This window comes from Lynx rufus, unplaced genomic scaffold (genome assembly GCF_022079265.1).
Source record: "Lynx rufus isolate CCGP_SWC_20201006 ecotype Redwood Valley unplaced genomic scaffold, mLynRuf1.p SCAF_5, whole genome shotgun sequence".
Lineage (NCBI taxonomy): Eukaryota > Metazoa > Chordata > Mammalia > Carnivora > Felidae > Lynx > Lynx rufus.
This window is the reverse complement of record NW_025814867.1, coordinates 157,248,051-157,262,133: the sequence shown is the minus strand read 5'-3', so window position 1 is coordinate 157,262,133 and position 14,083 is coordinate 157,248,051. Positions and strand designations below refer to the sequence as shown.

Here is a 14,083-nt window from a genome sequence, read left to right as displayed (position 1 = left end):
CCCCTCCTGTGCCCTATTCTCCCCTGCCCCGCCCTCCCCTGTCCCCCTTTCCCTATTCTGCCCTCCCTGTCCCACTCTCTTCTGCCCCACCCTCCCCTGTCCTCCTCCCCTGCCCTGCCTTCACCTGCCCCCACACCCTGCCCGACCTCACCTGTCCATCCTCCCCTGCCCCACCCTCTCCTCTCCCCCTCCCCTATCCCGCCCTGCACTGCCCCCTCCCCTGTCCCTCCTCCCTTGCCCCACCCTCTCCTCGCCCCCTCCCCTGTCCCATCCTCCCCTGCCCCACCCTCTCCTCTCCCCCTCCCCTATCCCTCCCTGCACTGCCCCCTCCCCTGACCCATCCTCCCCTGCCCCGCCCTCCCCTGCCCTGCCCCCTGCCCCACCCTCCCCTGCCCCAAACCCTCCCCCACCCTCACCTGTCCCACCCTCCCCTGCCCTGCTCTCACCTGTCCCTCCCTCCCCTGCCCCGCCCTCCCCTGCCCCGCCCCCTGCCCCGCCCACACCTGCCCCACTCCCTGCCCCACCCTCCCCTGCCCCGCCCTCCCCTGTCCCTCCCTCCCCTGCCCCACCATCCCCTGCCCCGCCCTCACCTGCCCCGCCCTCCCCTGCCCCCACCCCCTGCCCCTCCCTCCCTTGTCCCTCCCTCCCCTGCCCCACCCCTTGCCCCGCCCTCACCTGTCCCTCCCTCCCCTGTCCAGCCCTCCTCTGCCCCGCCCTCACCTGCCCCACCCTCCCTGCCCCACCCCTGCCCCGCCCTCACCTGCCCCTCCCTCCTCCCCTGAGACCTCCCCCACCCTCGCCTGCCCCGCCCTGCCTCACCTGCCCCCTCCCCTGTCCCACCTGCCAGCCCCCCTCCTGTGCCCTATTCTCCCCTGCCCCGCCCTCCCCTGTCCCCCTTTCCCTATTCTGCCCTCCCTGTCCCACTCTCTCCTGCCCCACCCCCCCTGCCCTCCTCCCCTGCCCCGCCCTCACCTGCCCCCACGCCCTGCCCGACCTCACCTGTCCATCCTCCCCTGCCCCACCCTGTCCTCTCCCCCTCCCCTATCCCGCCCTGCACTGCCCCCTCCCCTGTCCCTCCTCCCTTGCCCCACCCTCTCCTCACCCCCTCCCCTGTCCCATCCTCCCCTGCCCCGCCCTCACCTGCCCCGTCCCCTGCCCCGCCCTCTCTTGCAGAAGAACGAATACCTGTTCACTGTGGTGACGGAGGAGTCTGACGGCCTGTTGCTGGGTCTGCGGTACTCGCCCACCAGGCTGCACTTCCTGTTCCTCAGCCAGGACGCGGCGGGGGCCTGGCAAACCCGCGTGACCTTCCGCAGTCCCGCTCTGATGGACAACCAATGGCACACGCTGGTCTTGGCCGTGTCCGAAGGATCCTTTTCCCTCACCGCGGACTGCGGCGTCCCCGCGGACATGTAGGTAGCGGGGCGCCCGGGGGGGCCGGGTGCTGCCGGACACGGCGGGTCCAGGGCCGCGGGGCAGGCCGGCTGGCCGGGTGCTGCGGGCACCGTGCGCCCTGGGCTCGGGCCCGTGGGCGAACAATCTTAGGGACCATCCCCTGAAGCGGGAGCGCAGGGTCATCAGCAGGGTCGGCCACCAAACCCGTCCTCCCGAGCGGCCGCAGTGGGTGGGGGCGAGTGCAGGCGCCCAGGCCGGGTAGGTTGGACTTGGCTGGGGCGGGCACTGTGCCTTGCAGAGCGGGGTCACCATCAGGAAACACGCAGAGGAAGGTCACAGAGAGCTCAGGCACCAGAGCCAAACTGAACCTGCAGCCTGACTGGAGGGAGCCCAGCTCCTGCCTTGTGATTTTCAACACATCGTTTGGCCTAAGACCCGGTTTGCCCGTCGGGACGAGTGAATAGTCACTCTGACCCCAAATAAACACGCAGAGTAGCCCTTCTGGTAGCTTCGGCACAGCCCCAGGCACCAGCAGCCTGAGTTCCCTCCCTGCCCTCGCCGTCGCCTGGTCACTAGGCTGGACCAGGGAGCGTCGGTCCCCATAGTCCCACCGGCTCGTGACGACCATCCTGGCTCAGTGGGGCTGGTGACTCTCTTAAATCACAAATTGTCCGGTTTACATTAAAACCTATCATTATTCCAGATACTACTTTCAGAGGTAGAATCTTACTTTGCTCTGTTACTATGAAACTTATTCCATAATAAAAAGATTCTTTGCCATTCGGACACTTTGTTGAAATCCGTCTCTACCACAAGGGCTCCCTCTGCTCCCAAGCACATCAGGGCCTTTACCAGGGTGATGACGGTGGGGACCCAGCAGTGGGAGCAGCTCTGTGATGGGGAGGTGGAGGGGGCCAAGGAAGGGGAGGGAAGGAGCCGCGGCTACAGCCAGTGGCGGCCAAGGAGGACTCCGGGGCCTGGGGGTCGGGCGTCACAGGCCTCGTGGGCACCACGGAGGGCGCGCTGTGATCAGAGCACGGGGGATTCTGGGACGGCGCTCAGAAAGTGGCCTCACCACGGCCAGCTGCAGCCCGATGCAGGCCTGGAAGGAGCAGGTTCTTACAGGGGGAGATGCCTGGCTCATCCACCCCAGAGGCTCCAGTCAGGCCCCCCCCTCCAGCAGGCACCCACCTTCTCCCCCACCCTCGGGGTGCAGCGTCCACTTCCGCGTCAAGACCCAGCTCTGGCCACATCTGCCAACGCCTCCCAGGCCATCAGCGGGGTCGGACACCATCTGTTTCCCCATAGGCGTGGTGGAGGGTGGGCAGGCTGGGGACTCAGTGCCGCTGGGAGCCACTAGAGTTTCCAGAGAGATGGGAGAACCCCTGAACGGACACCTCTGTGGCCACACTTTTGCAGAAGACTCTTGTCCTGGGGAAAAGAGCGCTCCTCAAATTCACGTCCACCAGAACCCTGCAATGCAAACTTGCTTGGAGACAGAGTCTTTGCAGGTGTAATCAAGTTAAGTTGAGGTCATGACTGCAGTCGGGCGGGCCCTGATCCAGAGCCTGGTGTCCTTATAAGAAGAGGAGAGGCACAGACAAGGCCATGTGAAGACAGGCAGAGGGGGTGACGTAGCTACAAGCCAGGGAATACCAGAAAGCCCAGAGCTGGATGAGCCTCCAGAGGGAGCGGGACCCTGCAACGCCCTGACGTCAGACTCCCGGCCTCCAGAACTGTGGATAATCTGCCACCTAAGCCCCCAGTATGGGGTGTTCATTACAGCCACCCTGGGAAACTGATACCCCCGTGCACTGCTTCCCCTGTCCTTTTCTGCATAAACGGGCTGTGACGCTGCTCTCCCATGGCCCTAAAGCCACCCTCAAATGTTTTCAGAATGGCTGACGTGCCCTTCCCGGCCACCCTCTCGGTGCGAGGAGCCCGATTCTTCATCGGCAGCCGGAAGAGGACCAAAGGCTTGTTCACGGTAAGCACGGGAGGGGCTGCCTGTCTGGCCTCCCAACAGCAGTGCTCACAGAGGGGCCGTCACTACAGGCCCCGTGTCCTCACACTCTGATCTGACAGATCGGTGTGTGCCGCATGGGAGCAGGGAGCCCTGGGGTACATGGGGCTCCACACTTGCGAGGCACAATTTACCACAGGGCCTTTTCACTCGCCGTTCCCTCTTCCTGGCACACTCATCCCCACTGTCACCACAGATCACACCCTGTACCCTCAGGACCCCGCCCCATGTCATCCTCCTTGGAGACCTTCCCCTACCACTTGGAGAAGATGAGCCTTGCACCCAACCCCTTCTCCTGGTTGTCTTTCCTCCATAGCCCTGACCACTCTCAGACCAGCTGTGTGTTTGCTCATTGGCTGTCTCTCCCATAGAGGGCAGGTGAGGGACCCTGTTCCATACTGTGTCCAATTTCTAGACCCATGCGTGATATATAATAGGTGCTTGGTGCATATTTGTGGATGGCATGTTTGGATGGATGGGTGGACAGATGGATAACTGTATGGGTGGTGGGTGGACATATGGATGGATGGATCAGTGATGGACGGATAGGTGGGTGAACATAAGGCTGAGTGACAGATGGGTAGATAGATGGATGAGTGATTCATGGATATATGGGTGAATGGATGGGTGAATGGATGGATGGGTGGATGGATGGGTGGATGGATGGGTGATGGATGGACATATGGGTGAATGGATGGGTGAATGGATGGATGGATGGATGGGTGGATGAGCGATGGATGGACATATGGGTGAATGGATGAGTGGATGGATGGATGGGTGGGTGGATGGACAGATGGGTGATGGATGGACATATGGGTGAATGGATGGGGGGATGGATGGATGGATGGATGGGTGGGTGGATGGATAGATGGGTGGGTGGATGGAAGGGTGGATGGATGGACATATGGGTGAATGGATGGGGGGATGGATGGATGGATGGATGAGTGATGGATGGAGATATGGGTGAATGGATGAGTGGATGGATGGATGGGTGGATGGATGGGTGATGGATGGACATATGGGTGAATGGATGGGGGGATGGATGGATGGATGGATGGGTGGATGAGTGATGGATGGAGATATGGGTGAATGGATGAGTGGATGGATGGATGGGTGGATGGATGGGTGATGGATGGACATATGGGTGAATGGATGGGGGGATGGATGGATGGATGGGTGGATGAGCGATGGATGGACATATGGGTGAATGGATGAGTGGATGGATGGATGGGTGGATAGGTGGATGGATGGGTGGATGGATGGGTGATGGATGGACATATGGGTGAATGGATGGGTGGATGGGGGATGGATAGATGGATGGATGGGGGGATTGGGGGATGGATGGATGGATAGGTGGATGGATGGGGGGATGGATGGGTGATGGATGGACATATGGGTGAATGGATGGGTGGATGGGGGATGGATAGATGGATGGATGGGGGATTGGGGGATGGATGGATGGATAGGTGGATGGATGGGTGGATGGATGGGTGATGGATGGACATATGGGTGGATGGATCAGTGATGGACGGATAGGTGGGTGAACATAAGGCTGAGTGACAGATGGGTAGATAGATGGATGAGTGATTGATGGACATATGGGTAAATGGATGGGTGGATGGGGGATGGATAGATGGATGGATGGGTGGATGGGGGGATGGATGGATGGATGGATGGATGGGTGGATGAGCGATGGATGGACATATGGGTGAATGGATGAGTGGATGGATGGATGGGTGGATGGATGGGTGATGGATGGACATATGGGTGAATGGATGGGTGGATGGATGGATGGGTGGGTGGATGGACAGATGGGTGATGGATGGACATATGGGTGAATGGATGGGGGGATGGATGGATGGATGGGTGGGTGGATGGATAGATGGATGGGTGGATGGAAGGATGGATGGATGGTTGGCTGGATGGATGGGTGATGGATGGACATATGGGTGAATGGATGGGGGATGGATGGGTGGATAGATGGATGGATGGGTGGATGGATGGGTGATGGATGGACATATGGGTGAATGGATGGGTGGATGGGGGATGGATAGATGGATGGATGGGGGGATTGGGGGATGGATGGATGGATAGGTGGATGGATGGGTGATGGATAGACATATGGGTGGATGGATCAGTGATGGACGGATAGGTGGGTGAACATAAGGCTGAGTGACAGATGGGTAGATAGATGGATGAGTGATTGATGGACATATGGGTAAATGGATGGGTGGATGGGGGATGGATAGATGGATGGATGGGTGGATGGGGGGATGGATGGATGGATGGATGGGTGGATGAGCGATGGATGGACATATGGGTGAATGGATGGGTGGATGGATGGATGGGTGGGTGGATGGACAGATGGGTGATGGATGGACGTATGGGTGAATGGATGGGGGGATGGATGGATGGATGGGTGGATGGATAGATGGATGGGTGGATGGGTGATGGATGGACATATGGGTGAATGGATGGGTGGATGGGGGATGGATAGATGGATGGATGGGGGGATTGGGGGATGGATGGATGGATAGGTGGATGGATGGGTGATGGATAGACATATGGGTGGATGGATCAGTGATGGATGGATAGGTGGGTGAACATAAGGCTGAGTGACAGATGGGTAGATGGATGAGTGATTGATGGACATATGGGTAAATGGATGGGTGGATGGGGGATGGATAGATGGATGGATGGGTGGATGGGGGGATGGATGGATGGATGGATGAGCGATGGATGGACATATGGGTGAATGGATGGGTGGGTGGATGGGTGATGGATGGACATATGGGTGAATGGATGGGTGGATGGATGGATGGGTGGGTGGATGAACAGATGGGTGATGGATGGACATATGGGTGAATGGATGGGGGGATGGATGGATGGATGGCTGGGTGGGTGGATGGATAGATGGGTGGGTGGATGGAAGGGTTGATGGCTGGCTGGCTGGATGGATGGGTGATGGATGGACATATGGGTGAATGGATGGGGGATTGATGGATGGATGGATGGACAGATGGGTGATGGATGGACATATGGGTGAATGGATGGGAGGATGGGGGATGGATGGATGGGTGGGTGGGTGGATGGATGGGTGGGTGGGTGGATGGAAGGGTTGATGGCTGGCTGGCTGGCTGGATGGGTGATGGATGGACATATGGGTGAATGGATGGGGGATGGATGGATGGATGGGTGGATAGATGGATGGATGGGTGGGTGATGGATGGACATATGGGTGAATGGATGGGGGATTGATGGATGGGTGGGGGGATGGGGGGATGGATGGATGGGTGATGGATGGACAGACAGATGGACAGATGGATGGATGAACAATGCAGCCCAGTCACTCTAGGCTGGTTCACAGGAAAAACCCCTTCCATGGCTGTTGCCTTAGAACAGTGTAGAATTATCCACCATTGCTCCCAGTGCTCCCCACACTCCCAACCTATTAGCAGATTCTTCTCACCTGGCTCTTGAGGTGGCCAGACCCTCAGTCCTCATTCTCACCCCTCCACCAGGGTCTGGCCAGGCTGAGCCCAGGGGTGGGTCCAAGCACTCTCTGGCAACGATGTTCTGAGCATGCTCTCCGTCTCTCTGCAGGGCCTGGTGAGGCAGCTGGTCTTACTGCCTGGCTCGGATGCCACCGCAAGGCTCTGTCCCTGCAGGAGTCCCGAGCTGGCTGTGCTGTCCATCCCCCCAGTCCTGCAGGGCCCCCCGGGGAAGCCAGAAGATAATGAGGTGCTAAAATATCCCTATGGTTAGTAGGTCAAAGCCACCCACTCCCCCTCACTTATGGCAGACCCTGAGAGCCTTGTCACTTGGTAACAGAGAAAGGAAGGTGACACTTAAGTTGACAGAGGGACCGGCCTGATGCAGATGGGCAGGGGTGCCGCCCAATGGCCGCCAGAGAGCCTGGTTCTTCCTGGACCCCCAGTACTGTTCCCTGACCTCGTCTTCCTTCTCTTGAGCCTCTGACTTCCATCTGCTGCCTGTTTTGTCCCCAGAGCAGTATTTGGGGTCTTTACCCCCATCCCTCTCTGATAGGCATCTAAGCCTCAGCCCCCACCCCAGCGGGGACCCCGAACTGTGAGAGGCACATTCCAATTGTCCGTGACCCCCCCAGCCCAGAGGGTCCCCAGCATTTAGCCCGTGCTCGCGTCTCCTGGGGCTGAAGTCAGCATGCTGCGTATGTAAGCCACACACCCCACCCCGGAGAGGCCGGATCCCGCCCCCACTGCAGCCCCCACCACTCAGCGAGGCGGGGGAGACAGCCCCAGCCCCTCCTCAGCCTCACGGTCATGCCTCACCAGTCAGGGGACGCCCCTCGAGCACATCCGCCTTTACACTCCCCTCCTGGGATGGGGTTTCCAAACTCCCAGAAGCACCAGCTGTAGCTTTTTCTATCGTGCTGGAGAGAGCTTTAATAGTCTATAAACTGATGCAGTTTGTTGTCATGCTATGTTGAATAATTTTGTAGGAACGGTACAACTTTGAATGATTTTTATAGTAAAAGAAGAGACACAGAGGAAAATAATTTCCCTGCACAGTGGAATTTTCATATGCTCCACGGGAAGTTTGCACATGTGTCCCGTCATCTCAGAATAGGCGGGAGGCAAGACTGCCCCCCTGGGCCTCTGCTGGGCGCTACGTCAGGTCGAGGTGCCCCGGGTCACAGTCGAGGTGCGGGTGTCGGCTTGGCGGCGACAACGATGTCGCTGTGAATCCGCCACGCGGCATCACCGGGACGTGCGGGCCTGGCTCGAAATGAGGTGTAACCACCAGCAGCGATGGGGTCAAACGCCGCGGAATAGGCAAAACTCAAGCTTAGATAAACTGACGCCAGGGAGAGAGGTCTGAGCGGCGAGCAGGGCAGTGGGTGTGCGATCACCAAGGCTTTTCCAAGGGGAGGAGGGCCGCCCTCTGGAGTGGGCAGTGAGGCTGGCAGGAAGCCGGACGGTGTGCATCCCGCCCCACGGACACCCGGGGGGGAGCAGGCCACAATGGAGACCCCTGTGTCCTCATGGTCCCCACACGCAGAGACAAAGGTGGGACCGCCTGGGTCAGGGGTCCTCCTCCAGGGAGCATGTTCTCTGGACACTCCCCTTCCTTGTTCCCCCCAGAAACCGACCTGAAGGTGACTCTGGGGTCCCGGCCTCCATGCACCAAAATGGAGGATGCCCAGTTCTGGTTTGATGCTAGCCGGAAGGGGCTGTTCCTGTGTGTGGGCAGCCAGTGGGTCTCCGTGTTAGCAGGTGAGGAGGGCGGCGCGCCTCCTGGGGCTCTGGGGACTCGGGGGTTCTTCTTGGAGCCAGTGCGACTTGGGAATAGGGAGGACCCCCCCGGACAGCAGGCTGCATATTCAACCTGGAGACGCGTGTCCTCCTGGGCGGGACACGAGGGGAGCAGGGCTCGCCGCCCCTCCCCTCGTGCACGTCCAGTCCCCGTCGAGGGGACACCCTCCTCGTGCCATGTCTGCCCCCGTCACACATGCTGGGGATGACACCAGGAGCCTGGATGTATGTTGTTCCCCTGGGACCTTCCGGCAGAGCCTTCCGTATGGGGACAGGGGGGTCGAGGTCACCCAGGGCGCTCTGGACAGTCGCCCACGGGAAACGGGAGCTGGCTGCGGCCGCCGCCCTCGGCCTCTGACCCCGCTGCTCATGGGCACAGCTTTGTGTAGAGCAGCGGGCGTGGGAAATGTCTAATGAGGACGCGACACGTCAGTTCCGTCCCTTCAGCGTCCCTGGACGCCGCATAGACCCTAAAACCCGCACAGCCTCCCCTGATGACCTCTCCGTGAGGGTGAAATGCCCCCAGGCGAACCGCCCTGGCAGTCGCTGATGCTGTGGGGTCACGGCGCGGGGCCCTGGGGTCACACTCCCAAGCCGGCCTGTCGGCTTCCATGCGGGCAGGCATTAAGCGGGTCTCCACGTTTCTACCGCCAGCCAAGGAGAAACTTGACTACGTGGAAGAACATCAAAGCCTGTTCACCGACTCGGAGACGCTGGGCATCGAGGTCTTTGCCATCCCCGAGGCCGGGCTCTTCGTGGCAGCCGCCAACCGCAAAGCCACGTCCGCCATCTACAAGTGGACCGATGGGAAGTTCGCCTCCTACCAGAACATTCCCACGCACCAGGCCCAGTCCTGGAGACACTTCACCATTGGGAAGAAGGCAAGTCTGCGTTCGGCGAGTTTCTCAATCCCTCTTATCTTGGAGAAACCCGGAGTCCAAAGGTTGGGACCCCTTCCGTAGGAAATACGGGAAGAGTATTCCTCGTGGTTTCAAAGTCTTACTTAGGTTCTGAGGGGCTTTCGAGATCAGACACTTGGTGGGGTCTCTAAGTCCAAAGTGTGACGTGCCTTTGGCTTCCTACAAAATAAAGACACGACCATTCCTAAGATGCGGTCAAGTCCGTGTAGACCCATTGTGACTAAATTGAGAGCTTGTTGGCTCACTTGATGAGCTGGTCAACAGCGCAGAAAGCATCTCAGAATGCGGACGACCACGGTCCTGTCTCCTTGACTCACTCCAGGTCCCGAGGACATGCGGTGTCCAAACGGAGAGGGACAGGCCCTTAGGTCAGGGTGTGAGACCCTCACGGACAGCCCCCTGCCAGCCGGGACTGGATGGGCCAGAAGGCATGATGTGTGGGGGGTGTCTGAGCCGCGCCCCCAGCACGATGCACTCTCTCCCCAGCCCCGACACCCTCTGCTGCAGGGGCAGTGGCCGAGGGCCTCCCCCCACGACCCCGTGCCCGTGCTCCAAAGCACTCACTCACCAACACGAGTGTGCCCCGTGCGGCCCTGCCCTCACTAGGTGCACCCTGACGAGGAAACAGCCAGCAGGTCAGACAGACCTCTAGGCCACCGCCCACCATGGCCCAGCCGTGCTCCCAGTCCAGCATGGCGGATGAGTGACTGGTGCTCTGGCCTTTTGGTTGACGGCATTTTCATTATAAAAAATGCAAACTTTTCTTTTTTTATTTTAGAGAGAGTGTGAGAGCATGAGCAGGGAGGGGCAGAGAGAGAGAGAGAGAGATATAGAGAGAGAGGGAGAGAGAGAATCCCAAACAGGCACCACACTGTCAGCTCAACCCAGTGCGGGGCTCGATCCCCCAACCATGAGATCATGGCCTGAGCCGAAATCAAAAGTCAGGTGCTTTGGGGCGCCTGGGTGGCTCGGTCGGTTAAGCGTCCGACTTCGGCTCAGGTCACGATCTCACGGTCTGTGAGTTCGAGCCCCGCGTCGGGCTCTGTGCTGACAGCTCAGAGCCTGCAGCCTGTTTCCGATTCTGTGTCTCCCTCTCTCTATGACCTTCCCCCATTCATGCTCTGTCTCTCTCTGTCTCAAAAATAAATAAATTAAAAAAAAAAAAGTCAGACGCTTAACCAACTGAGCCACCCATGGGCCCCTAAGAAATGTTAACTTCACGTCAAGAAATATTAGGAAATTCAGAAAAACATTTCACCAAAGCAGGTGCCGGGCTCACTGAGCGCACGCTCGCTTCCGGGCTCAGCAGACACACCCCACACGCCGAGCCGGCTTGCCTCCTGGTCCCATCCCACGTTGGGCACCTGCGTGTCCTACTCGGCTATGTGACAACACGTGCGTCTGTGCGGGAGGAGGACGTGATCGTGTGTTTCTGCTTGTCCGGGTGATGAGCGCAGTTCTGTGCGCAGAGCCGTTCCTGATTTTGGAGACAAAAATGGAGACAACAGACTAATGAACGTGACTGACAGATCCGGAGAGACAGTGGCCATCGGACAGAGACGCAGGTGCTCAGATCAGCCCCAGGCCCCTGGCACAGGTGACAAGAACCAAGTGTCCCGGGTCCTGTCTTTCAGGTCTTCCTGGCTGTGGCTAATTTTGAACCGAATGAAAAGGGCCAGGAGTTCTCTGTCATTTACAAATGGAGCCAGAGGAAACTGAGGTTCACACCGTACCAGAGGGTCCCCACCCACAGCGCCCGGGACTGGGAAGCCTTCGAGATGGCCGGGGAGCACTTCCTGGCCGTGGCCAACCACAGGGAAGGTAGGCTGTGGCCTCCCACCTGGAAGGGAGCCACGGGGCGGGGGGCTGACTCACCCGAACCCTCACCTCCTGACCACGTTATAATAAGCCACACGCAGCCTGATTCTTCGGGCTTGGCCATCTGACAGTGACGTCTGAGGGCGAACACACCTGAGCACCCTGTCAGCGTCCGGGCAGGCGGACAGGCAGGCACAGGCCGTGCGGGTGCCTGCCCTTGGGAGAGCGGTTACGGAAACTCGGGCTGCCCAGCTGCACAGACTGCCGCATTCGAAACTGACCACCCGACTGACTGACTGACCAACCAACCAAGTGACTAACCTTCCCAGAGGAGGTGACTGAGACAGGTGTGAAGGCCAGCTGTTCGCCCGGCATGCCCGTGTCCCCTGGAGGGACGTCGGCGTGGACTCCGGTTGGCAGAACAGACTCGCTGGAAGGATGGGGGGGCTTGTTTGCCCCAGAACACGCCTTCTGCACACAGACCCTGTGACACAGCGGGTGCGGTGGGGGGACAGGCCTGGCAGAGGCCGGGAAGCCTGGTTTCTGGGTCAGTGACGGCCTGAGTGACCGCAGCAGGCCCTTCCTGGGTGTGTAACTCTCGAGGGCAGGGTTCAGGGCAGCTCTGCCCACAACCCGCGCGGGAGGAGCCCTGCCTCCCGGCTCATGGGCAGGGGGACCCCAGGGCCCGCTCCCCAGTGCTCCCCAGGGAAATGAGTGTTCCGGGAGAGGCTGGCCCAGCCAGGGGGGCTCCTGGGAGCATGTTGTGGGGAGGGGCCTTCCGGGCAGAGGGTCAGGAAGTGCAAAGGCCTGACCTGTGGGGGACAGTGAGAGCAGGGGGCTCTCAGAGGGAGAGAGCAGGGGGCAGTGTGAGCGGTGAGGCTAGGGAGGGGTTGGGGCCCCGTCTCCAAGACAGAGGGCCGTGGGGCAACAGGTCTGGAGCCCTCAAAGGCGGGGACCCAGGGAGGGCCTTCCTCTGGGCACAGGGGCAGGGAGTACGGGGTGAGCAGGGAAGGTGCCCGGCGGCCAGAGGCCTCGGTGCACAGGACAGACCCCTCCCTCCGGCCTGGGGCAGGGCCAGGGCGGGCCAGGGCTCTGCCATGGCCGCCGTGAGGCCTCGGAAGTCCGCCTCCCCCCCCCCACCCCCGCCAACGCGGCTGCTTGGTGGCAGGTGATAACCACAACATCGACAGCGTCATCTACAAGTGGAACCCGCGGACCCGACTCTTCGAGGCCAACCAGACCATTGCCACCTCGGGCGCCTACGACTGGGAGTTCTTCACCGTGGGGCCCTACTCCTTCCTGGCGGTGGCCAACGCCTTCAACGGCACGTCCACCAAGGTGCACTCCCACCTGTACGTCTGGCTCCTTGGCTCCTTCCAGCTGTTCCAGGCCTTCCTGGTAAGGAGCCGGCGGGAGGCCCGCGTCTCACCCCTGCCGGGCCCCGTGGCACCTGCGGCATGGCGGCCGGAGCCGGGACCCCCCACCCCAGACCCTCCTCACCCAGGCACCTCCCCCACAGGGCTCAGGCTGAGCCCGTGTTGCCTGCAGCAGCCTGTTACCCCGAGTAGGGCCTGGGGGGCCCTAACGTGTGGCGGGAGGGCCCTTGACCTGCCCTCCCTCCGGCACGGAGCTCCCCCGGGCAGCGCCGGATGCTCGGGGGCCCTCATGCCCCCCGACTCGCCTTTGTGGGGGCGTCAGGCTCCTGTCCTGGGGCAGCTGAGCAGCGGCCCCGGGCCCGCCCGGGGGTGAGGGACGGGGCAGCACCGCCCACTTCTCCCTCAGACCACGAGTGTCCCGTAGCTGGTTCCAGGCTCTTGGGCTACCCGCTCGTGAGCAGAGGATCATGGAGAGGAAGCACAGGTGCTGGTGGGGGGCGGGGGGCGGGGGGCCACTGTCTCAGTCTCAGGGCTGGAACTGGCTGCCCATCTGTTTTCCTGGTGGAGCCGTGGGGACTCCCTGTCTACGTCCGGGAACAGTGGAGAGGATGCACCACCATTGTGACTCCTTCCTCCCTGGATCCTTCTGGAACATTCCTTTTCTGGTTTATCTGTCCCCTCATCCGCCCGGGAGAAATGCTTCGAGGGCCCTCTGAGCCTCGGGGTGGTGGCTCCTTTGGCATTGGACGTCCCGGCGAGGCATCCTGTGCGGGCGGTGCCCACAGCCTGAGGCCGGTGGTCACAGGACAGAGGAGGGAACACGGGAACACGCGGAACCCACCCTCCCGTCGGCTCTTCGGGGAACTGGGAAGGGCAGGCGGGCTTTGCTAAGCAGCGCCTACCTTGAGACCAGCAGCCGTGCAGAGAGGCTGTAGTGACCGAAGGCAGTCTAGAACATTCCACACGCGCCGTCCCATCTAGGACAAACCTGGAGGTGGCACGTGGGGTGGGCCTCAAACGCAAGGGAGGAAAGATGAAGTTCAATGGTTCGGGCTCCTCTGCGGGGTGGTGGAGGGGTAGCATAGGGAGGTGGAGCGCTCAGAGGAGCCCGCGGCGAGGACACGGACGGGCTCGCGGACAGCAGCTCGAGCCGGTTCCTGTTTGTTCCCGCCGCCGGACTGGGCTTGCACCGGTCACGGCCGGCCGGCTGGAGGCCGAGGCACTGTCCGCCGCCCGCTTGGGGGGCTCACGCTGCAG

The 14,083-nt window shown here is 60.8% G+C and overlaps 1 protein-coding gene across 1 annotated transcript in view; it reads left to right on the top strand.

Annotated features, from left to right (window-relative positions):
- The window catches only part of TSPEAR (thrombospondin type laminin G domain and EAR repeats), a 158,443-nt gene that overhangs the window by 128,598 nt on the left and 15,762 nt on the right, over positions 1 to 14,083 (top strand). The window contains exons 3-9 of the mRNA XM_047099097.1: positions 1,174 to 1,412; positions 3,292 to 3,382; positions 7,022 to 7,178; positions 8,542 to 8,673; positions 9,367 to 9,593; positions 11,267 to 11,453; positions 12,619 to 12,848. Of these exons, the coding sequence (XP_046955053.1) occupies positions 1,174 to 1,412; positions 3,292 to 3,382; positions 7,022 to 7,178; positions 8,542 to 8,673; positions 9,367 to 9,593; positions 11,267 to 11,453; positions 12,619 to 12,848 (1,263 nt within the window). The remainder of the gene's footprint in view (positions 1 to 1,173; positions 1,413 to 3,291; positions 3,383 to 7,021; positions 7,179 to 8,541; positions 8,674 to 9,366; positions 9,594 to 11,266; positions 11,454 to 12,618; positions 12,849 to 14,083) is intronic.